This window comes from Dendrobates tinctorius, unplaced genomic scaffold (genome assembly GCF_039654945.1).
Source record: "Dendrobates tinctorius isolate UK_male_01 unplaced genomic scaffold, ASM3965494v1 ptg000236l, whole genome shotgun sequence".
Classification (NCBI taxonomy): domain Eukaryota; kingdom Metazoa; phylum Chordata; class Amphibia; order Anura; family Dendrobatidae; genus Dendrobates; species Dendrobates tinctorius.
Window position 1 is genome coordinate 5099830 of NW_027361903.1, and position 26450 is coordinate 5126279.

General features: G+C 51.6%; 1 protein-coding gene across 1 annotated transcript in view; it reads right to left on the bottom strand.

The window, feature by feature from the left end:
• The window catches only part of CASP7 (caspase 7), a 92281-nt gene that overhangs the window by 22714 nt on the left and 43117 nt on the right, over positions 1 to 26450 (bottom strand). Inside the window, exon 3 of the mRNA XM_073556639.1 lies at positions 870 to 1015. Within this exon, the coding sequence (XP_073412740.1) occupies positions 870 to 1015 (146 nt within the window). The remainder of the gene's footprint in view (positions 1 to 869; positions 1016 to 26450) is intronic.

Below are 26450 nucleotides of genomic sequence, written 5' to 3' on the forward strand. Positions count from 1 at the left end.
ACATCACTGAGAATGTCTCCTATCCATCACTAGTGATCAGCGGTGACATCACTGAGAATGTCTCCTAGCCATCACCAGAGATCAGCGGTGACATCACTGAGAATGTCTGCTATCCATCACCAGAGATCAGCGGTGACATCACTGAGAATGCCTTCTATCCATCACTAGTGATCAGCGGTGACATCACTGAGAATGTCTCCTATCTATCACTAGAGATCCGAGGTGACATCACTGAGAATGCCTCCTATCCATCACCAGAGATCAGTGGTGACATCACTGAGAATGTCTCCTATCCATCACCAGAAATCAGAGGTGACATCACTGAGAATGTCTCCTATCCATCACTAGAGATCAGAGGTGACATCACTGAGAATGCCTCCTATCCATCACTAGTGATCAGCGGTGACATCACTGAGAATGTCTCCTATCCATCACTAGAGATCAGCGGTGACATCACTGAGAATGCCTCCTATCCATCACTAGAGATCAGCAGTGACATCACTGAGAATGTCTCCTAGCCATCACCAGAGATCAGAGGTGACATCACTGAGAATGTCTGCTATCCATCACCAGAGATCAGCGGTGACATCACTGAGAATGTCTCCTATCCATCGCCAGAGATCAGCGGTGACATCACTGAGAATGCCTCCTATCCATCACTAGTGATCAGCGGTGACATCACTGAGAATGTCTCCTATCCATCACCAGAGATCAGCGGTGACATCACTGAGAATGTCTCCTATCCATCACTAGTGATCAGCGGTGACATCACTGAGAATGCCGCCTATCCGTCACCAGAGATCAGCGGTGACATCAGTGAGAATGTCGCCTATCCGTCAGTAGAGACACAGACAGTAGACTCTTCTCACCTGTTTTCTCCTGGAAATTCTTGTTGTTAATGATGACGCATTTGCCGACTTTCCCATAATTCATTCTGTACTGAAAGTCGGGGGTGAGGATACGCGTGATCTGTGCCGACGTCTTCTCTGTTGTCTCTTGGTCATTTTTCTTCTTTCTATCAGTAGATACAAATCAGATTATGATACAAAACATTACATAAATCAGCGGAAAATAGAACTGAAAGCGGACACAATGTCTCCAGAGACCACATCACTGCTAAATAATGTTCCATGAGTGCGTCATCCACAGATCCCCATAACAGTGCATCATCCACAGATCCTACATAAAAGTGCATCATCCACAGATCCTCTACAAAAGTGTGTCATCCACAGATCCCCCATAACAGAGCGTCATTCACAGATCCCCCATAACAGTGCGTCATCCACAGATCCTCCATAAAAGTGCGTCATCCACAGATCCTCCATAACAGTGCGTCATCCACAGATCCCCATAACAGTGCATCATCCACAGATCCCCCATAACAGTGCGTCATCCTCAGATCCCCATAACAGTGCATCATCCACAGCTGACATCTACTACATTATCTGTACTCACTGTGTTATCTGTGGTGTTACATAGGAGTGCAAATGACATCTATTACATAATCTGTAGTAGTAGAGCTATCGCTGTGTTACCTGGGACTGCCGGTGACATCTGCGACACTATCTGTATATAATCTAGGTCGCAGGTGGAAAAAAATTTTTTTGCCAGTTTTGCTATTGTAGGAAAATAAATCTGTAGAATCAGGATTTTCAAGACTTTCACGTAATCTTCAGAAACTGAGAAAGAAAGCAGATTTGTCTCCAGTCCTGTGAGATGTGTGTCAGCTCACCAGGGCGTTATAATTGAAGCTAAATGTAATTGTACTCACGGCTGAATAATCTTTGTACTTGTCAATAGATTCCGAAAAGTAAAAAACACAAATATCCTAAAATAAAAAAGTAAAAAATAAACTGCAAATAATGCATAAAGCAGGGGTCTCAAACTCGCGGCCCGCGGGCCAACTGCGGCCCTCCGGACAATAGTTTGCGACCCTCACCTCATGGACCCTCGGGACAATAGTTTGTGGCCCTCACCTCGGCCGGGATCACACATGTGAAATCCCAGTCACACGTAGTACCGCTCATTAAGGTCATGAATATGGACGCCACTCCACTCTAATAGGCGTCTCCCATATTCATGAGCTTAATGAGCGGTACCACGTGACATGTGACCACGCGCTCATACAGGAAGAAGATGTCGGCGGTGGACCATCGGAGCTGCAGCAGGAGGAGGTATGATGATGGCTAGACAGTCAGCAGCCTGCTGTCAGCAGTCAAGGCGTATGAGTCACACTCACAACACTTGCAGCAGGAGCAGCCGAGCAGGGACTGGACCGCGCCACAGACTCAGGTGCGCCGGGTTCAAAATGAGCGGTGGAGCGGTGCGGTATATTGCTCTCGGAGGCAGGACATCAGCCAGCCTTATTGCGAACTTGTGCCATTACCCCGGGCTTAGAAGCGGAGGCGGCCGCGGAAATTGCTGCTCAGCGGAACAGAAAAAAAAAGCGGAAAAGATGCATCGGCTAACACTGAAACAGTGACACCAAGTGGAATTATCTATTACACAGCCCCAAACATGTCTTTTTCAAAGCCTGCAGTGAAGAGAGAGGTTGGTGATGAGTCCAGACAATTTCAGGAATAGTGGGAAGTGCAATATTTCTTTCTGGAGCACAGGGGCATCCTGACGGGTCTTATGGGCACAGAGAAAGTGGCAGCGCACAAAGAATACAATGTGAAACGTCATTACATAACTAGCCATGCTGAGTAGTCTGCAAAATACCAGGGAGATGAAAGCGCCAGCCGGGCTGCTAATCTTAAAAGATATCTACTGAGGCAACAAGATTTCTTTAAGAAAGCAGCCAAAGAGAATGCTGCAGCAGTGGAAGCCAGCTACGGGGTTAGTGAGATGATTGCTAAAGCAGGAAAGCCATTCAAAGAAGGTGAATTTGTAAAAAAGTGCGAATTACAGGCTGCGAGTATTGTCTGTCCAGAAAAGAAAGGTCAGTGTAGCAACATCAGCCTTTCTGCCAACACCGCAGCAGAGCGCATGTCTGACCTGTCCAGTGACATTTATGATCAACTGTGTGAGAAAGCCAAATGTTTCCGTGTCTACTCAGCCGCTCTTGATGAGACCACAGACATCACCGACACGGCCCAGCTCGCAATCTATGGCCGTGGTGTTGATGACCATTTTGAAGTCATAGAGGAGTTGCTCACAGTGATTCCCATGCATGGCCAGACCACCGCTCAGGAGGTATGTCACCAGCTGTGTGACGCCACCGAGAATGCCGGCTTACCTTGGAGGAGGTTTGTTGGAATAACAACTGATGGAGCGTCATCAAAGACAGGGAGGAAAAATGGACTGGTGGCACTTGTCAAAAAAAAAAGAGAGGAAGGTGTGGAGGAGGTGATTGCTCTGCATTATCCATCAGCAGGCACACTGCAGCAAACGCCTGAAGTCTGACAATGTGATGTTTCGTTGTGAAATGCATCAACCGGATCAGATCCAGGGGCTCAAACCACAGAAGGCTTCGTGCTTTTTTAGAGGGAATGGAGTCAGAATATGGGGATGTGCTCTGCTTCACCGAGGTGCGTCGGCTCAGCAGGGGAAACATATTGAAGAGATTTTTTGAGTTGAGAGCGGAAGTGAAAGCCTTCATGGAGAAAGATGGGGCTGCTGGTCCTGTGCCAAGTGATCCAGAATGGCTCCTGGACTTCGCCTTTATTGTTGATATCACACATGAGCTTAATGTACTGAACCAGAAGTTACAAGGCCAGGGGCAGCTTGTCGGTGCTGCCTATGACCGAGCATTCTCTACAAAACTTATGGAAAGCCCTGCTTGCTCAGACAAACCTTTGCCATTTCCCATCATGCAAGGCACGCATGGAAGCAGGCGCACCAGTCAGTGGTGAGGAGTATTTGGATGTCATTTTGAAGCTACAGGAGGAATTTGATCACAGATTTGCAGACTTCAAGACGCACAGAGCCACATTTCAAATTTTTGCAGACCCCTTCTCCTTTGATGTGCAAGATGCCCCTCCTGTGCTTCACATGGAGCTCATTGACCTGCAGTGCAACTCTGAACTCAAAGCCAAGTTCAGGGAGGTGAGTGGAAAAGCAGACAAGCTCGGGCAATTTTTGAGAGAATTGCCCTCCCAGCTTCCCTGAGCTTTCCCGAATGTTCCAGTGGACCATGTGTCTTTTTGGGAGCACATACTTGTGCGAAAAGCTCTTCTCTACCTTGAACTTCAATAAGTCCAAGTACAGGTCCAGACTTACTGATGAGCATCTTCCAGCCCTACTGAGGGTCTCAACTGCTTCCTCCCTTAAGTCAAATGTGGCTCGGCTATGCGAGAGTAAGCGCTGCCAGATCTCTAGCAGCAAGAAGTAGGCAGAAGAAGCCATGATCAAAACAGTTTATGCCCAATGTTCCATTCATGTTCAGAAAGTTAAATGTTAAAGAACTGTTAATAAAGACATCTGAATAATAATAATAATTACATTTCTCTAGTCAGCTTACCCTCTTACCAAACTTCCCCCCCCCCCAATCTGTCTTGAATGCTGCAGCCAGGATCATATTCCTCGCCAGTCGTTACACCGTCGCCTCTACCTTGTGCCAGTCATTACACTGGCTACCCATCCACTCCAGAATTCAGTATAAACTTATTACCCTCACCCACAAAGTCCTCCATAGCTCAGCACCACCCTACATCGCCTCCCTTGTTTCAGTCTACCACCCTACCTGCACCCTCCGTTCTGCTGATGACCTGAGGTTAGCATCCTCAATAGTCAGAACCTCCCACTCCCGTCTCCAAGACTTTACACGTGCTGCGCCAATTCTTAGGAATGCACTTCCCAGGTCAATACGATTAGTCCCCAATCCCCACAATTTTAAGCGTGTCCTGAAAACGCATTTATTCAGACTGGCCTATCGCCTCAACACATTAACCTAATCTATCCCTGTGTGGCAGAGCCAAAAGTTTTACCATAACCAGGTTCCCAGCATCATGTTCCCACATGCTTTATGCATCCATTAGCCCTCTGTGTCTGTACTGTTACACACTTAACATTATGGCTGGTCCATACAATCAGGGCAACTGTTACCACCCACCTATTATTATTAGTCAGCAACTATATGTGGTTTTTTCAGTATTCTATATTTGCTGTATTATCATTTTCATTTTATTTATTTATTACTGATTGATTTATTTTTTCTTATGATTTTGTTTATGATTTTATTTTTATTTTTTAACACAAAATAAGATGAAAAAATAAAGACATTTGATAACATTGGAATGTTTTTGTAAGAGCTTTTCATGTGGAAAACCTGATGCGGCCCAGCCTCACCCAGATTCTACCTCCACCAGCCCCCGGGTAAATTGAGTTTGAGACCCCTGGAATAAAGGTAATAATAATAATAAAGGTATTTAGTAAACATAATTTTGATCAAAATAATGTACAAGCCATCCCACCACGTCAAGGCAACCCTTGTGGGACAGTCCTACTCTTGTATTTAAAACCTTTTCACTTGCCAAGTGACGTGAATGTGAACAAGGATCGAGGGACTGACCCACCAGTAAAGCATAGGCCAGACTGGATGGATTTCCAGCTCAGAAAGAGGGCGGTCACACCCATATATGCACAGAATGCACAGTGAAATGAATAAGAAACTGGAGTCTGAACTGAGAAAATAAGTTAATGTGTATGCACAATGTAAGTGCATAATAACACATGACCATTAACCAGAGAAAACAAAAAGCAAAAAACACAAATATCCTAAAATAAAAAAATAAACTGCAAATAATGCATAAAGTTAATAATAATAATAATAATAATAATAATAATAATAATAATAAAGGTATTTAGTAATCCCATGGCTATTGTAATGTACGTCTGGCGTCTTAATTGGAGCCTGTAATCTACTGGCCGGACACACATTGATTGTCCTGCCGTCTGTATGTATATATATTCTGAGACCGATGAGTAAAAGGTTGTTACACTGGAAACACATGGAGTACCAGTGATCTGTTATATGTTCCCATGTTACAAAGCCTTTCGAGCCAACGTCCTTCATTCAGAAGTGAGGAAAAGCAGAGTGAACCTCCTGAGAAACGGGGTGGTAATGTAAGAGGTATTACAGCACAGAAGACCCCATTACAATTTGTTTATTTATAGTTAATGTTGTTAATTGGCCATAAGATGTCGCTGTTGTTTGAACATGGTTAAGAAACTGTGATATGTCTGTAAGATGTAAAAGGGAGGGTTTTATAAAAGTGAAAGACAGGAAGAGGGAGCGTGGCCATCTTAGGCTGGTTTCACATTTGCGGACGGAGGACTGCGGACTTCCTCCGTGAAGCCCCACCCCCGCCGCACCTCCTCCGGTTAGCTCCGCCTATTTTTGCAGGTGTCTTCATGCGGCCTGCGTACCCTATCTTTAGCATTGGGTACGCAGGCCGTGCCGCTGTATGCGGATGCCGCCGCATGCATCGTTTTGACGGTGCGGCTACACGTCTAGAACGCATCATGTTAGAATATTATGAGGGTGCCGCATCGTCAAAACGACGCATGCGGCGGCATCCGCATACTGCGGCACGGCCTGTGTACCCAATGCTAAAGATAGTGTACTCAGGCCGCATGAAGCCGCATGCAGAAATAGGCGGAGCTAACCGGAGGAGGCACGGTGGGGGCGGGGCTTCATGGAGGAAGTCCGCAGCCCTCCGTCCGCAAATGTGAAACCAGCCTTAGGCAGAGTCTGCAGGAATGAGGAGTGTATGAGGCTGTGCTGGAGAGGGATACGGTGACATCCCCTTGTGACAGCAGCCGTCTGAGTAAAGAGCGGCGGCAGATTGAGGCTGAACTGAACCGGTATCTGAACCTGTCCGTATACAAGGGAATTCCTGCTGTAAAAGCTCTTAAAGAACAGAAGGGACTCGGGACCTGTGAGGTGGAAGGTGCTGCATCCTGTGGAAGTGTTATAGCACAAGCCTCCTTGATATTGCTCATCGGCTGGGAGAGCTCTGCATCATCTGTCCTGACTGTGTCGCTGGAAGCAGACCCGACGGTAAGAAGCACTAAAAACCCCAATGCGACACTGCAGGAAGTAAACCTGCACGCATCATAATATATTTTGGCGCCAAGAGACACAAGGCCGGAACAAAGCTTTAGTTAGTTCGGTATATTGACGCTACAGACCACGTTTTCCTATTGGAAACCCTCGATCTGTCACTACGCTCTCCTGCTGCTCAGTAACTAAGGTTTCTATGCTACATCTGACACGGCACACCGTGAACTCCAGGCAGGACGGGTGTGCTCCTCTCTGTTCTCTGGAAGAGGAGTTTCTCTGTGGGACAATATAAGGTGGAGCAGTGATTCAGCTCCAATACCCTTTATCCACAGCATCGTCTCTGATATACAGTATATGTTTGGTTAATTGTGTAATATTCTCCATGTAGTCGAGGACGGACTTTTCCTCTAGTTTCTTGAGTTTATACAGGGACGGGAGGGGAACGTTTGGGTGAGAAATAGGGATAGAAATATACAGTATATATTCTTCAGATTGTGAAGCCCTGTGCTGGACCGCAGGCGAGCCCGGGTGTAATAAGGTGACGGCGGCCGCTGCAGACGGGTACGCCAACAGGTGAATTCCCATAGAGTCAATAGCAGTTCTTTTGGGGCTGAGCGTCCAGCACAGCGGAGCCTTCTTGCAAAATGTTTGTTTGATGCGTTTTCTTTGTACGTTTATTAAAACCAATAGGAATATCTTCAATCCTAGGTAAAATAGTTACGGACAGTGGACTGTGTGGAAATTAGTTATTTTCTCGTCTGTGACTCCGCTGTATCTTGATTTACAGACGATCTCTCCAAGAAGGGTCGCGGACCGCTCCCACCGCTCATCAACAGAGCAGCTCTTCCTCTTCTGCTCTGCTCTGTCGATGGTCCATGCCTGCTGTGGTCATGCTGATTGACAGCTGGCTCCCCACTGCCTTACTGCATGTCAATCAGCATGACGATGGCAGCGACTGTCGACAGAGCAGAGCGGAAGAGGAAGAGCTGCTCTACTGACGAGAAGTGAAGCAGAGCAGCGGAACTGTGTCAGGAGCAGCATACCGCATATAAAGCCATGGCGGGTGATAAATTACAGGTCATGGGACGGTCACGCTCCGAGAGATTGAAGAGGATAGACCGGTTTGAGCTTAGACATGTTTGCTTTCTATGATCTGAAAAGTTCTACAATTTCCTAATATACATGTTATACCAATTCCTCCCACTTTTCAAGACCTCTGCTTCCTGTTATCCGCTAAGAACCGTCATTGTCTACTTATATATGTGTGGGGAAGGTGACTTGATGGACAGACCTGACTGGAAGTAGGAGGGGACGATTTGTGCACTACAGACGAAGATTGGCAATGACAGAAAGGTAACAGCAGGGAGAGACAGAAAAGGGAGTGCAGTACCGAAATTTGACCACAAGATGGCAGGGGGGAGTGTAGTTCAGGACTTAACATCAGCTTACGGCTATAGAAACTGCTTAGTTATGGGGGGCGGGGAGAAAGGAACCCAGGAGGGAAATTCCAAGTGAGAGAGGGGATAAATAGGACTGGTTGGGGTTCCAGGGTGGCTAGTCCCGGGAGGAGCTCAGCAGAGGAAGACTCAGGACAGAAGACGGAGAACGGTGAAGAGCTCGACCAGAGGAATGACAGGAGAAGACAGTCACGGGGGTGGCCTTGACACAACGGACGAAGCCCCGGGAGTACCGACTGGACGACGACCTCAGGCAGGTGAAGCTCTGGAGGTAGATTGGTCTAGGACAGCCCCAGCGAAAGATCCGCGAGGGACGTCATCATGACTAAAGAAAAGGTTAAAGGTACCCGGGCCTGGAAACGGAGAGCTGTAAAGGAACTGCGGTGCATGGCTAAGGTCGTCAGGAGGACGGCCAATTATCCCGGCTCTGTTACAACTGAATTCTGCCTCCGTCTCGTCTTTGCATTGTCCGGTCGTGGTAAGCAGTGGACCACCCCCAATCCGGCCCCCTACCACATAGGAATCTGTCCTGCCATGTGATGGACACACCGCTGCATGGCTCCTTCGTTTCCACATTGGAAAATCTGGATCGTATTACCATAATAGCTGAGATTTTACCAAATTTAACCCAGACCCCATGGAGATCGAGCAGTGGGGTGGAGATAAACCTCAGCATGTCAATTTATGATGCCAATCTCCATTGCAGAGTTTGAAAGGAAACGGAGACAAAATCTTCTGCAGAATTGCAACCGCTTCAACTGGTGGAAAAAATCTACAGCAAATCCGTCCGGTGTGAATAATCGGTTACAGTCATCAGAGCGGCGTCCTGTAACAAGCCTTGTCTCCATCACATGACCATGACGTTGGTATTGTCGACTCTACGGTGGTTCTTTTAACCATTAAGCCCCTTAGGGACAAAACCCGAACCCTTCACCAAACCTTCACACCTATAAACAAGACAGACGCCAGAGGTTGGACAATATCAGCCACAGCTGCCTTTTATTATAACACTAACTGAAGAGCCCGGCGCTGCCCGGGAATAGTAACTAACTACAGTTAGTTATAACAAATTTTAATGATTATATCTATATATATAAAGCTGAGTGTATAGCCCCGCCCACTCCGCATAGTCACATTCACTATAGTATCCCACATCATCCCGTCAGCCAGAGCCACCGGACTACTACCCCTAATATCCCACATCATCCCATCAGCCAGAGCAACCGGACTACTACCACTAATATCCCACATCATCCCATCAGCCAGAGCCACCGGACTACTACCCCTAACATCCCACATCATCCCATCAGCGAGAGCTACCGGACTACTCCCCCTAATATCCCACATCATCCCATCAGCCAGAGCTACCGGACTACTACCACTAATATCCCACATCATCCCATCAGCCAGAGCCACCGGACTACTACCCCTAATATCCCACATCATCCCATCAGCCAGAGCAACCGGACTACTACCACTAATATCCCACATCATCCCATCAGCCAGAGCCACCGGACTACTACCACTAATATCCCACATCATCCCATCAGCCAGAGCAACCGGACTACTACCACTAATATCCCACATCATCCCATCAGCCAGAGCCACCGGACTACTACCCCTAACATCCCACATCATCCCATCAGCGAGAGCTACCGGACTACTCCCCCTAATATCCCACATCATCCCATCAGCCAGAGCTACCGGACTACTACCCCTAATATCCCACATCATCCCATCAGCCAGAGCCACCGGACTACTACCCCTAATATCCCACATCATCTCATCAGCCAGAGCCACCGGACTACTACCCCTAATATCCCACATCATCTCATCAGCCAGAGCCACCGGACTACTACCCCTAATATCCCACATCATCCAGTCAGCCAGAGCCACCGGACTACTACCCCTAATATCCCACATCATCCAGTCAGCCAGAGCCACCGGACTACTACCACTAATATCCCACATCATCCAGTCAGCCAGAGCCACCGGACTACTACCCCTAATATCCCACATCATCCAGTCAGCCAGAGCCACCGGACTACTCCCCCTAATATCCCACATCATCCCATCAGCCAGAGCCACCGGACTACTACCCCTAATATCCCACATCATCTCATCAGCCAGAGCCACCAGACTACTACCCCTAATATCCCACATCATCTCATCAGCCAGAGCCACCGGACTACTACCACTAATATCCCACATCATCCCGTCAGCGAGAGCCACCGGACTACTACCACTAATATCCCACATCATCCCGTCAGCCAGAGCCCCCGGACTACTACCCCTAATATCCCACATCATCCCCTCAGCCAGAGCCACCGGACTACTGCCCCTAATATCCCACATCATCCCGTCAGCCAGAGCCACCGGACTACTACCACTAATACCCCACATCATCCCGTCAGCCAGAGCCACCGGACTACTACCACTAATATCCCACATCATCCAGTCAGCCAGAGCCACCGGACTACTACCACTAATATCCCACATCATCCCGTCAGACAGAGCCCCCGGACTACTACCACTAATATCCCACATCATCTCATCAGCCAGAGCAACCGGACTACTACCCCTAATATCCCACATCATCCCGTCAGCCAGAGCCACCGGACTACTACCATTAACATCCCACATCATCCCGTCAGCCAGAGCCACCGGACTACTACCCCTAATATCCCACATCATCCCGTCAGCCAGAGCCACCGGACTACTACCTCTAATATCCCACATCATCCCGTCAGCCAGAGCCACCGAACTACTACCTCTAATATCCCACATCATCCCGTCAGCCAGAGCCACCGGACTACTACCACTAATACCCCACATCATCCCGTCAGCCAGAGCCACCATACTACTACCACTAATATCCCACATCATCCAGTCAGCCAGAGCCACCGGACTACTACCACTAATATCCCACATCATCCCGTCAGCCAGAGCCCCCGGACTACTACCACTAATATCCCACATCATCCCGTCAGCCAGAGCCCCCGGACTACTACCCCTAATATCCCACATCATCCCATCAGCCAGAGCCACCGGACTACTACCCCTAATATCCCACATCATCCAGTCAGCCAGAGCCACCGGACTACTCCCCCTAATATCCCACATCATCCCATCAGCCAGAGCCACCGGACTACTACCCCTAATATCCCACATCATCTCATCAGCCAGAGCCACCGGACTACTACCCCTAATATCCCACATCATCTCGTCAGCCAGAGCCACCGGACTACTACCACTAATATCCCACATCATCCCGTCAGCGAGAGCCACCGGACTACTACCACTAATATCCCACATCATCCCGTCAGCCAGAGCCCCCGGACTACTACCCCTAATATCCCACATCATCCCCTCAGCCAGAGCCACCGGACTACTGCCCCTAATATCCCACATCATCCCGTCAGCCAGAGCCACCGGACTACTACCCCTAATATCCCACATCATCCCGTCAGCCAGAGCCACCGGACTACTACCCCTAATATCCCACATCATCCCGTCAGCCAGAGCCACCGGACTACTACCCCTAATATCCCACATCATCCCGTCAGCCAGAGCCACCGGACTACTACCCCTAATATCCCACATCATCCCGTCAGTCAGAGCCACCGGACTACTGCCCCTAATATCCCACATCATCCCGTCAGCCAGAGCCACCGGACTACTACCCCTAATATCCCACATCATCCCGTCAGCCAGAGCCACCGGACAACTACCCCTAATATCCCACATCATCCCATCAGCCAGAGCCACCGGACTACTACCACTAATATCCCACATCATCCCGTCAGCCAGAGCCACCGGACTACTACCTCTAATATCCCACATCATCCCGTCAGCCACAGCCACCGGACTACTACCCCTAATATCCCACATCATCCCGTCAGCCAGAGCCACCGGACTACTACCCCTAATATCCCACATCATCCCGTCAGCCAGAGCCACCGGACAACTACCCCTAATATCCCACATCATCCCATCAGCCAGAGCCACCGGACTACTACCACTAATATCCCACATCATCCCGTCAGCCAGAGCCACCGAACTACTACCCCTAATATCCCACATCATCCCGTCAGCCAGAGCCACCGGACTACTACCCCTAATATCCCGCATCATCCCGTCAGCCAGAGCAACCGGACTACTACCCCTAATATCCCACATCATCCCATCAGCCAGAGCCACCGGACTACTGCCCCTAATATCCCACATCATCCTGTCAGCCAGAGCCACCGGACTACTACCCCTAATATCCCACATCATCCCCTCAGCCAGAGCCACCGGACTACTACCCCTAATATCCCACATCATCCCGTCAGCCAGAGCCTCCGGACTACAACCTCTAATATCCCACATCATCCCGTCTGCCAGAGCCACCGGACTACAACCTCTAATATCCCAAATCATCCTGTCAGCCAGAGCCACCGGACTATTACCCCTAATATCCCACATCATCCCGTCAGCCAGAGCTACCAGACTACTACCCCTAATATCCCACATCATCCCCTCAGCCAGAGCCACCGGACTACTACCACTAATATCCCACATCATCCCATCAGCCAGAGCCACCGGAATACTACCACTAATATCCCACATCATCCCCTCAGTCAGAGCCACCGGACTACTACCCTTAATATCCCACATCATCCCATCAGCCAGAGCCACCGGACTACAACCTCTAATATCCCACATCATCCTGTCAGCCAGAGCCACCGGACTACTACCCTTAATATCCCACATCATCCCGTCTGCCAGAGCCACCAGACTACAACCTCTAATATCCCACATCATCCTGTCAGCCAGAGCCACCGGACTACTACCCCTAATATCCCACATCATCCCCTCAGCCAGAGCCACCGGACTACTACCACTAATATCCCACATCATCCCATCAGCCAGAGCCACCGGACTACTACGCCCAATATCCCACATCATCCCATCAGCCAGAGCCACCGGACTACAACCTCTAATATCCCACATCATCCCGTCTGCCAGAGCCACCAGACTACAACCTCTAATATCCCACATCATCCTGTCAGCCAGAGCCACCGGACTACTACCCCTAATATCCCACATGATCCCCTCAGCCAGAGCCACCGGACTACTACCACTAATATCCCACATCATCCCATCAGCCAGAGCCACCGGAATACTACCACTAATATCCCACATCATCCCCTCAGTCAGAGCCACCGGACTACTACCCTTAATATCCCACATCATCCCATCAGCCAGAGCCACCGGACTACAACCTCTAATATCCCACATCATCCCATCAGCCAGAGCCACCGGACTACTACCCCTAATATCCCACATCATCCCGTCAGCCAGAGCCCCCGGACTACTACCCCTAATATCCCACATCATCCCCTCAGCCAGAGCCACCGGACTGCTACCCCTAATATCCCACATCATCCCGTCAGCCAGAGCCACCGGACTACTACCCCTAATATCCCACATCATCCCATCAGCCAGAGCCACCGGACTACAACCTCTAATATCCCACATCATCCCATCAGCCAGAGCCACCGGACTACTACCCCTAATATCCCACATCATCCCGTCAGCCAGAGCCCCCGGACTACTACCTCTAATATCCCACATCATCCCATCAGCCAGAGCCACCGGACTACTACCCCTAATATCCCACATCATCCCCTCAGCCAGAGCCACCGGACTACTACCCCTAATATCCCACATCATCCCATCAGCCAGAGCCACCGGACTACTACCCCTAATATCCCACATCATCCCATCAGCCAGAGCCACCGGACTACTGCCCCTAATATCCCACATCATCCCGTCAGCCAGAGCCACCGGACTACTACCCCTAATATCCCACATCATCCCGTCAGCCAGAGCCACCGGACTACTACCCCTAATATCCCACATCATCCCGTCAGCCAGAGCCACCGGACTACTGCCCCTAATATCCCACATCATCCCATCAGCCAGAGCCACCGGACTACTACCCCTAATATCCCACATCATCCCATCAGCCAGAGCCACCGGACTACTGCCCCTAATATCCCACATCATCCCGTCAGCCAGAGCCACCGGACTACTACCCCTAATATCCCACATCATCCCGTCAGCCAGAGCCACCGGACTACTACCACTAATATCCCACATCATCCCGTCAGCCAGAGCCACCGGACTACTACCCCTAATATCCCACATCATCCTGTCAGCCAGAGCCACCGGACTACTACCCCTAATATCCCACATCATCCCGTCAGCCAGAGCCACCGGACTACTACCCCTAATATCCCACATCATCCCGTCAGCCAGAGCCACCGGACTACTACCCCTAATATCCCACATCATCCCGTCAGCCAGAGCCACCGGACTACTGCCCCTAATATCCCACATCATCCCATCAGCCAGAGCCACCGGACTACTGCCCCTAATATCCCACATCATCCCGTCAGCCAGAGCCACCGGACTACTACCCCTAATATCCCACATCATCCCGTCAGCCAGAGCCACCGGACTACTACCACTAATATCCCACATCATCCCATCAGCCAGAGCCACCGGACTACTACCCCTAATATCCCACATCATCCTGTCAGCCAGAGCCACCGGACTACTACCCCTAATATCCCACATCATCCCCTCAGCCAGAGCCACCGGACTACTACCCCTAATATCCCACATCATCCCATCAGCCAGAGCCACCGGACTACTACCCCTAATATCCCACATCATCTCATCAGCCAGAGCCACCAGACTACTACCCCTAATATCCCGCATCATCCCATCAGCCAGAGCCACCGGACTACTACCCCTAATATCCCACATCATCCCATCAGCCAGAGCCACCGGACTACAACCTCTAATATCCCACATCATCCCGTCAGCCAGAGCCACCGGACTACTACCACTAATAACCCACATCATCCCGTCAGCCAGAGCCACCGGACAACTCCCCCTAATATCCCACATCATCCTGTCAGCCAGAGCCACCGGACTACTACCCCTAATATCCCACATCATCCCGTCAGCCAGAGCCACCGGACTACCACCCCTAATATCTCATCATCCCTTCAGCCAGAGCCACCGGACTACCACCCCTAATATCTCATCATCCCTTCAGCCAGAGTCACCGGACTACTACCCCTAAAATCCCACATCATCCCATCAGCCAGAGCCACCGGACTACTACCCCTAATATCCCACATCATCCCGTCAGCCAGAGTCACCGGACTACTACCCCTAATATCCCACATCATCCCATCAGCCAGAGCCACCGGACTACTACCCCTAATATCCCACATCGTCCCGTCTGCCAGAGCCACCGGACTACTACCCCTAATATCCCACATCATCCCCTCAGCCAGAGCTACCGGACTACTGCCCCTAATATCCCACATCATCCCGTCAGTCAGAGCCACCGGACTACTACCCCTAATATCCCACATCATCCCATCAGCCAGAGCCACCGAACTACTACCCCTAATATCCCACATCATCCCGTCAGCCAGAGCCACCGGACTCCTACCCCTAATATCCCACATCATCCCCTCAGCCAGAGCCACCGGACTACTACCACTAATATCCCACATCATCCCATCAGCCAGAGCCACCGGACTACTACCCCTAATATCCCACATCATCCCATCAGCCAGAGCCACCGAACTACTACCCCTAATATCCCACATCATCCCGTCAGCCAGAGCCACCGGACTCCTACCCCTAATATCCCACATCATCCCCTCAGCCAGAGCCACCGGACTACTACCACTAATATCCCACATCATCCCCTCAGCCAGAGCCACCGGACTACTACCCCTAATATCCCACATCATCCCGTCAGCCAGAGCCACCGGACTCCTACCCCTAATATCCCACATCATCCCCTCAGCCAGAGCCACCGGACTACTACCCCTAATATCCCACATCATCCCCTCAGCCAGAGCCACCGGACTACTACCCCTAATATCCCACATCGTCCAATCAGCCAGAGCCACCGGACTACAACCTCTAATATCCCACATCATCCCATCAACCAGAGCCACCGGACTACAACCTCTAATATCCCACATCATCCCCTCAGCCAGAGCCACCGGACTACTGCCCCTAATATCCCACATCATCCCGTCAGCCAGAGCCACCGGACTACTACCCCTAATATCCCACATCATCCCGTCAGCCAGAGCCACCGGACTACTACCCCTAATATCCCACATCATCCAGTCAGCCAGAGCCACCGGACAACTACCACTAATATCCCACATCATCCCGTCAGCCAGAGCCACCGGACTACTACCCCTAATATACCACATCATCCCGTCAGCCAGAGCCACCGGACTACTACCACTAATATCCCACATCATCCCGTCAGAGCCACCGGACTACTACCCCTAATATCCCACATCATCTCATTAGCCAGAGCCACCGGACTACTACCCCTAATATACCACATCATCCCGTCAGCCAGAGCCACCGGACTACTACCCCTAATATTCCACTTCATCCCATCAGAGCCACCGGACTACTACCCCTAATATCCCACATCATCTCATTAGCCAGAGCCACCGGACTACTACCCCTAATATCCCACATCATCCCGTCAGCCAGAGCCACCGGACTACTACCCCTAATATCCCACATCATCCCATCAGCCAGAGCCACCGGACTACTACCCATAATATCCCACATCATCCAGTCAGCCAGAGCCACCGGACTACTCCCCCTAATATCCCACATCATCCCGTCAGCCAGAGCCACCGGACTACTCCCCCTAATATCCCACATCATCCCATCAGCCAGAGCCACCGGACTACTATCCCTAATATCCCACATCATCCCGTCAGCCAGAGCCACCGGACTACTACCCCTAATATCCCACATCATCCCGTCAGCCAGAGCCACCGGACTACTACCCCTAATATCCCACATCATCCCCTCAGCCAGAGCCACCGGACTACTACCCCTAATATCCCACATCATCCCCTCAGCCAGAGCCACCGGACTACTACCACTAATATCCCACATCATCCCGTCAGAGCCACCAGACTACTACCACTAATATCCCACATCATCCCATCAGAGCCACCGGACTACTACCCCTAATATTCCACTTCATCCCATCAGAGCCACCGGACTACTACCCCTAATATCCCACATCATCCCGTCAGCCAGAGCCACCGGACTACTACTCCTAATATCCCACATCATCCCATCAGCCAGAGCCACCGGACTACTACCCCTAATATCCCACATCATCCCGTCAGCCAGAGCCACCGGACTACTACCCCTAATATCCCACATCATCCCGTCAGCCAGAGCCACCGGACTACTACCCCCAATATCCCACATCATCCCATCAGCCAGAGCCACCGGACTACTACCCCTAATATCCCACATCATCCCGTCAGCCAGAGCCACCGGACTACTACCTCTAATATCCCACATCATCCCATCAGCCAGAGCCACCGGACTACTACCCCTAATATCCCACATCATCCCATCAGCCAGAGCCACCGGACTACTACCCCTAATATCCCACATCATCCCCTCAGCCAGAGCCACCGGACTACTACCACTAATATCCCACATCATCCCGTCAGAGCCACCAGACTACTACCACTAATATCCCACATCATCCCATCAGAGCCACCGGACTACTACCCCTAATATCCCACATCATCCCCTCAGCCAGAGCCACCGGACTACTACCTCTAATATCCCACATCATCCCGTCAGCCAGAGCCACCGGACTACTACCCCTAATATCCCACATCATCCCATCAGCCAGAGCCACCGGACTACTACCACTAATATCCCACATCATCCCGTCAGCCAGAGCCACCGGACTACTACCCCTAATATCCCACATCATCCCCTCAGCCAGAGCCACCGGACTACTACCACTAATATCCCACATCATCCCATCAGAGCCACCGGACTACTACCCCTAATATCCCACATCATCCCCTCAGCCAGAGCCACCGGACTACTACCTCTAATATCCCACATCATCCCGTCAGCCAGAGCCACCGGACTACTACCCCTAATATCCCACATCATCCCCTCAGCCAGAGCCACCGGACTACTACCCCTAATATCCCACATCATCCCGTCAGCCAGAGCCACCGGACTACTACCCCTAATATCCCACATCATCCCATCAGCCAGAGCCACCGGACTACTACCACTAATATCCCACATCATCCCGTCAGCCAGAGCCACCGGACTACTACCCCTAATATCCCACATCATCCCGTCAGCCAGAGCCACCGGACTACTACCCCTAATATCCCACATCATCCCATCAGCCAGAGCCACCGGACTACTACCACTAATATCCCACATCATCCCATCAGCCAGAGCCACCGGACTACTACCACTAATATCCCACATCATCCCGTCAGCCAGAGCCACCGGACTACTACCCCTAATATCCCACATCATCCCATCAGCCAGAGCCACCGGACTACTACCCCTAATATCCCACATCATCCCATCAGCCAGAGCCACCGGACTACTACCCCTAATATCCCACATCATCCCATCAGCCAGAGCCACCAGACTACTACCTCTAATATCCCACATCATCCTGTCAGCCAGAGCCACCGGACTACTACCACTAATATCCCACATCATCCCATCAGCCAGAGCCACCGGACTACCCCTAATATCCCACATCATCCCATCAGCCAGAGCCACCGGACAACTACCCCTAATATCCCACATCATCCCATCAGCCAGAGCCACCGGACTACTACCCCTAATATCCCACATCATCCCATCAGCCAGAGCCACCGGACAACTACCCCTAATATCCCACATCATCCCATCAGCCAGAGCCACCGGACTACTACCCCTAATATCCCACATCATCCCATCAGCCAGAGCCACCGGACTACTACCCCTAATATCCCACATCATCCCATCAGCCAGAGCCACCGGACTACTACCACTAATATCCCACATCATTCCGTCAGCCAGAGCCACCGGACTACTACCCCTAATATCCCACATCATCCCATCAGCCAGAGCCACCGGACTACTACCCCTAATATCCCACATCATCCCATCAGCCAGAGCCACCGGACTACTACCCCTAATATCCCACATCATCCCATCAGCCAGAGCCACCGGACTACTACGCCTAATATCCCACATAATCCAGTCAACCAGAGCCACCGGACTACTACCCCTAATATCCCACATCATCCCGTCAGCCAGAGCCACCGGACTACTACGCCTAATATCCCACATCATCCCATCAGCCAGAGCCACCGGACTACTACCCCGAATATACCACATCATCCCATCAGCCAGAGCCACCGGACTACTACCCCTAATATCCCACATCATCCCATCAGCCAGAGCCACCGGACTACTACGCCTAATATCCCACATCATCCCATCAGCCAGAGCCACCGGACTACTACCACTAATATCCCACATCATCCCGTCAGCCAGAGCCACCGGACTACTACCCCTAATATCCCACATCATCCCATCAGCCAGAGCCACCGGACTACTACCCCTAATATCCCACATCATCCAGTCAGCCAGAGCCACCGGACTACTACCACTAATATCCCACATCATCCCGTCAGCCAGAGCCCCCGGACTACTACCACTAATATCCCACATCATCCCGTCAGCCAGAGCCACCGGACTACTACCCCTAATATCCCACATCATCCAGTCAGCCAGAGCCCCCGGACTACTACCCCTAATATCCCACATCATCCCATCAGCCAGAGCCACCGGACTACTACCCCTAATATCCCACATCATCCCGTCAGCCAGAGCCACCGAACTACTACCACTAATATCCCACATCATCCCATCAGCCAGAGCCACCGGACTACTACCCCTAATATCCCACATCATCCCATCAGCCAGAGCCACCAGACTACTACCCCTAATATCCCACATCATCCCATCAGCCAGAGCCACCGGACTACTACCACTAATATCCCACATTATCCCATCAGCCAGAGCCACCGGACTACTACCCCTAATATCCCACATCATCCCATCAGCCAGAGCCACCGGACTACTACCCCTAATATCCCACATCATCCCATCAGCCAGAGCCACCGGACTACTACCACTAATATCCCACATCATACCGTCAGCCAGAGCCCCCGGACTACTACCCCTAATATCCCACCTCATTCCATCAGCCAGAGCCACCGGACTATTACCACTAATATCCCACATCATCCCCTCAGCCAGAGCCACCGGACTAATGCCCCTAATATCCCACATCATCCCGTCAGCCAGAGCCGCCGGACTACTACCCCTAATATCCCACTTCATCCCGTCAGCCAGAGCCACCGGACTACTACCCCTAATATCCCACATCATCCCATCAGCCAGAGCCACCGGACTACTACCACTAATATCCCACATCATCCCGTCAGCCAGAGCCACCGGACTACTACCCCTAATATCCCACATCATCCAGTCAGCCAGAGCCACCGGACTACTACCACTAATATCCCACATCATCCAGTCAGCCAGAGCCACCGGACTACTACCCTTAATATCCCACATCATCCCGTCAGCCAAAGCCACCGGACTACTACCCCTAATATCCCACATCATCCCGTCAGCCAGAGCCACCGGACTACTACCCCTAATATCCCACATCATCCCGTCAGCCAGAGCCACCGGACTACTACCCCTAATATCCCACATCATCCCTTCAGCCAGAGCCACCGGACTACTACCCCTAATATCCCACATCATCCCCTCAGCCAGAGCCACCGGACTACTGCCCCTAATATCCCACATCATCCCGTCAGCCAGAGCCACCGGACTACTACCCCTAATATCTCACATCATCCCATCAGCCAGAGCCACCGGACTACTACCTCTAATATCCCACATCATCCTGTCAGCCAGAGCCACCGGACTACTACCCCTAATATCCCACATCGTCCCGTCTGCCAGAGCCACCGGACTACTACCACTAATATCCCACATCATCCCATCAGCCAGAGCCACCGGACTACTACCCCTAATATCCCACATCATCCCGTCAGCCAGAGCCACCGGACTACTACCCCTAATATCCCACATCATCTCGTCAGCCAGAGCCACCGGACTACTACCCCTAATATCCCACATCATCCCATCAGCCAGAGCCACCGGACTACTACCCCTAATATCCCACATCATCCCATCAGCCAGAGCCACCGGACTACTACCCCTAATATCCCACATCATCCCATCAGCCAGAGCCACCGGACTACTACCCCTAATATCTCACATCATCCCATGAGCCAGAGCCACCGGACTACTACCCCTAATATCTCACATCATCCCATCAGCCAGAGCCACCGGACTACTACCCCTAATATCCCACATCATCCCATCAGCCAGAGCCACCGGACTACTACCCCTAATATCCCACATCATCCCATCAGCCAGAGCCACCGGACTACTACCCCTAATATCCCACATCATCCCATCAGCCAGAGCCACCGGACTACTACCCCTAATATCCCACATCATCCCATCAGCCAGAGCCACCGGACTACTACCCCTAATATCCCACATCATCCCATCAGCCAGAGCCACCGGACTACTACCCCTAATATCTCACATCATCCCATCAGCCAGAGCCACCGGACTACTACCCCTAATATCTCACATCATCCCATCAGCCAGAGCCACCGGACTACTACCCCTAATATCCCACATCATCCCATCAGCCAGAGCCACCGGACTACTGCCCCTAATATCCCACATCATCCCGTCAGCCAGAGCCACCGGACTACTACCCCTAATATCCCACATCATCCCATCAGCCAGAGCCACCGGACTACTGCCCCTAATATCCCACATCATCCCGTCAGCCAGAGCCACCGGACTACTGCCCCTAATATCCCACATCATCCCATCAGCCAGAGCCACCGGACTACTACCCCTAATATCCCACATCATCCCATCAGCCAGAGCCACCGGACTACTACCCCTAATATCCCACATCATCCCATCAGCCAGAGCCACCGGACTACTGCCCCTAATATCCCACATCATCCCGTCAGCCAGAGCCACCGGACTACTACCCCTAATATCTCACATCATCCCATCAGCCAGAGCCACCGGACTACTACCCCTAATATCCCACATCGTCCCGTCTGCCAGAGCCACCGGACTACTACTCCTAATATCCCACATCATCCCCTCAGCCAGAGCCACCGGACTACTGCCCCTAATATCCCACATCATCCCGTCAGTCAGAGCCACCGGACTACTACCCCTAATATCCCACATCATCCCGTCAGCCAGAGCCACCAGACTACTACCCCTAATATCCCACATCATCCCGTCAGCCAGAGCCACCGGACTACTACCCCTAATATCCCACATCATCCCGTCAGCCAGAGCCACCGGACTACTACCCCTAATATCCCACATCATCCCATCAGCCAGAGCCACCGGACTACTACCCCTAATATCCCACATCATCCCGTCAGCCAGAGCCACCGGACAACTACACCTAATATCCCACATCATCCCGTCAGCCAGAACTACCGGACTACTACCCCTAATATCCCACATCATCCCGTCAGCCAGAGCCACCGGACTACTACCCCTAATATCCCACATCATCCCGTCAGCCAGAGCCACCGGACAACTACACGTAATATCCCACATCATCCCGTCAGCCAGAACTACCGGACTACTACCCCTAATATCCCACATCATCCCGTCAGCCAGAGCCACCGGACTACTACCCCTAATATCCCACATCATCCCGTCAGCCAGAGCCACCGGACTACTACCACTAATATCCCACATCATCCCGTCAGCCAGAGCCACCGGACTACTGCCCCTAATATCAGACATCATCCCGTCAGCCAGAGCCACCGGACAACTACATCTAATATCCCACATCATCCCGTCAGACAGAGGTACCGGACTACTACCCCTAATATCCCACATCATCCCGTCAGCCAGAGCCACCGGACTACTGCCCCTAATATCAGACATCATCCCGTCAGACAGAGGTACCGGACTACTACCCCTAATATCCCACATCATCCCGTCAGCCAGAGCCACCGGACTACTACCCCTAATATCAGACATCATCCCGTCAGCCAGAGCCACCGGACTACTACCCCTAATATCAGACATCATCCCGTCAGACAGAGGTACCGGACTACTACCCCTACTATCCCACATCATCCCGTCAGCCAGAGCCACCGGACAACTACACCTAATATCCCACATCATCCCGTCAGCCAGAGCCACCGGACTACTACCCCTAATATCCCACATCATCCCGTCAGCCAGTGCAACCGGACTAATACCCCTAATATCCCACATCATCACGTCAGACAGAGGTACCGGACTACTACCCCTAATATCCCACATCATCCCGTTAGCCAGAGCCACCGGACTACTGCCCCTAATATCAGACATCATCCCGTCAGCCAGAGCCACCGGACTACTGCCCCTAATATCCCACATCATCCCGTCAGACAGAGGTACCGGACTACTACCCCTAATATCCCACATCATCCCGTCAGCCAGAGCCACCGGACTACTGCCCCTAATATCAGACATCATCCCGTCAGCCAGAGCCACCGGACTACTTCCCCTAATATCCCACATCATCCCGTCAGACAGAGGTACCGGACTAGTACCCCAATATCCCACATCATCCCGTCAGCCAGAGCCACCGGACAACTACACCTAATATCCCACATCATCCCGTCAGACAGAGGTACCGGACTACTACCCCTAATATCCCACATCATCCCGTCAGCCAGAGCCACCGGACTACTACCCCTAATATCCCACATCATCCCATCAGCCAGAGCCACCGGACTACTACCCCTAATATCCCACATCATCCCATCAGCCAGAGCCACCGGACTACTACGCCGAATATCCCACATCATCCAGTCAGCCAGAGCCACCAGACTACTACCCCTAATATCCCACATCATCCCGTCAGCCAAAGCCACCGGACTACTACCCCTAATATCCCACATCATCCAGGCAGCCAGAGCCACCGGACTACTACCCCTAATATCCCACATCATCCCATCAGCCAGAGCCACCGGACTACTACCCCTAATATCCCACATCATCCCATCAGCCAGAGCCACCGGACTACTACCCCTAATATCCCACATCATTCCGTCAGCCAGAGCCACCGGACTACTACCCCTAATATCCCACATCATCCCGTCAGCCAGAGCCACTTGACTATTACCCCTAATATCCCACATCATCCCGTCAGCCAGAGCCACTGGACTACTACCCCTAATATCCCACATCACCCCATCAGCCAGATCCACCGGACTACTACCCCTAATATCCCACATCATCCTGTCAGCCAGAGCCACTGGACTACTACCCCTAATATCCCACATCACCCCATCAGCCAGATCCACCGGACTACTACCCCTAATATCCCACATCATCCCGTCAGCCAGAGCCACTGGACTACTACCCCTAATATCCCACATCACCCCATCAGCCAGAGCCACCGGACTACTACCCCTAATATCCCACATCATCCAGTCAGCCAGAGCCACCGGACTACTACCCCTAATATCCCACATCATCCAGTCAGCCAGAGCCACCGGACTACTACCCCTAATATCCCACATCATCCAGTCAGCCAGAGCCACCGGACTACTACCACTAATATCCCACATCATCCCGTCAGCCAGAGCCACCGGACTACTACCCCTATTATCCCACATCATCCCGTCAGCCAGAGCCACCGTACTATTACCCCTATTATCCCACATCATCCATCCCGTCAGCCAGAGCCACCGTACTATTACCCCTATTATCCCACATCATCCCGTCAGCCAGAGCCACCGGACTACTACCACTAATATCCCACATCATCCCGTCAGCCAGAGCCACCGGACTACTACCACTAATATCCCACATCATCCCGTCAGCCAGAGCCACCGGACTACTACCCCTAATATCCCACATCATCCAGTCAGCCAGAGCCACCGTACTACTACCACTAATATCCCACATCATCCCGTCAGCCAGAGCCACCGGACTACTACCCCTATTATCCCACATCATCCCGTCAGCCAGAGCCACCGTACTATTACCCCTAATATCCCACATCATCCAGTCAGCCAGAGCCACCGGACTACTACCACTAATATCCCACATCATCCCGTCAGCCAGAGCCACCGGACTACTACCACTAATATCCCACATCATCCCGTCAGCCAGAGCCACCGTACTATTACCCCTATTATCCCACATCATCCCGTCAGCCAGAGCCACCGTACTATTACCCCTAATATCCCACATCATCCCGTCAGCCAGAGCCACCGGACTACTACCTCTAATATCCCACATCATCCTGTCAGCCAGAGCCACCGGACTACTACCCCTAATATCCCACATCGTCCCGTCTGCCAGAGCCACCGGACTACTACCCCTAATATCCCACATCATCCCCTCAGCCAGAGCCACCGGACTACTGCCCCTAATATCCCACATCATCCCGTCAGCCAGAGCCACCGGACTACTGCCCCTAATATCCCACATCATCCCGTCAGCCAGAGCCACCGGACTACTACCACTAATATCCCACATCATCCCGTCAGCCAGAGCCACCGGACTACTACACCTAATATCCCACATCATCCAGTCAGCCAGAGCCACCGGACTACTACCACTAATATCCCACATCATCCCGTCTGCCAGAGCCACCGGAGTACTACCCCTAATATCCCACATCATCCCGTCAGCCAGAGCCACCGGACTACTACCACTAATATCCCACATCATCCCATCAGCCAGAGCCACCGGACTACTACACCTAATATCCCACATCATCCAGTCAGCCAGAGCCACCGGACTACTACCACTAATATCCCACATCATCCCGTCTGCCAGAGCCACCGGAGTACTACCCCTAATATCCCACATCATCCCGTCAGCCAGAGCCACCGGACTACTACCCCTAATATCCCACATCATCCCATCAGCCAGAGCCA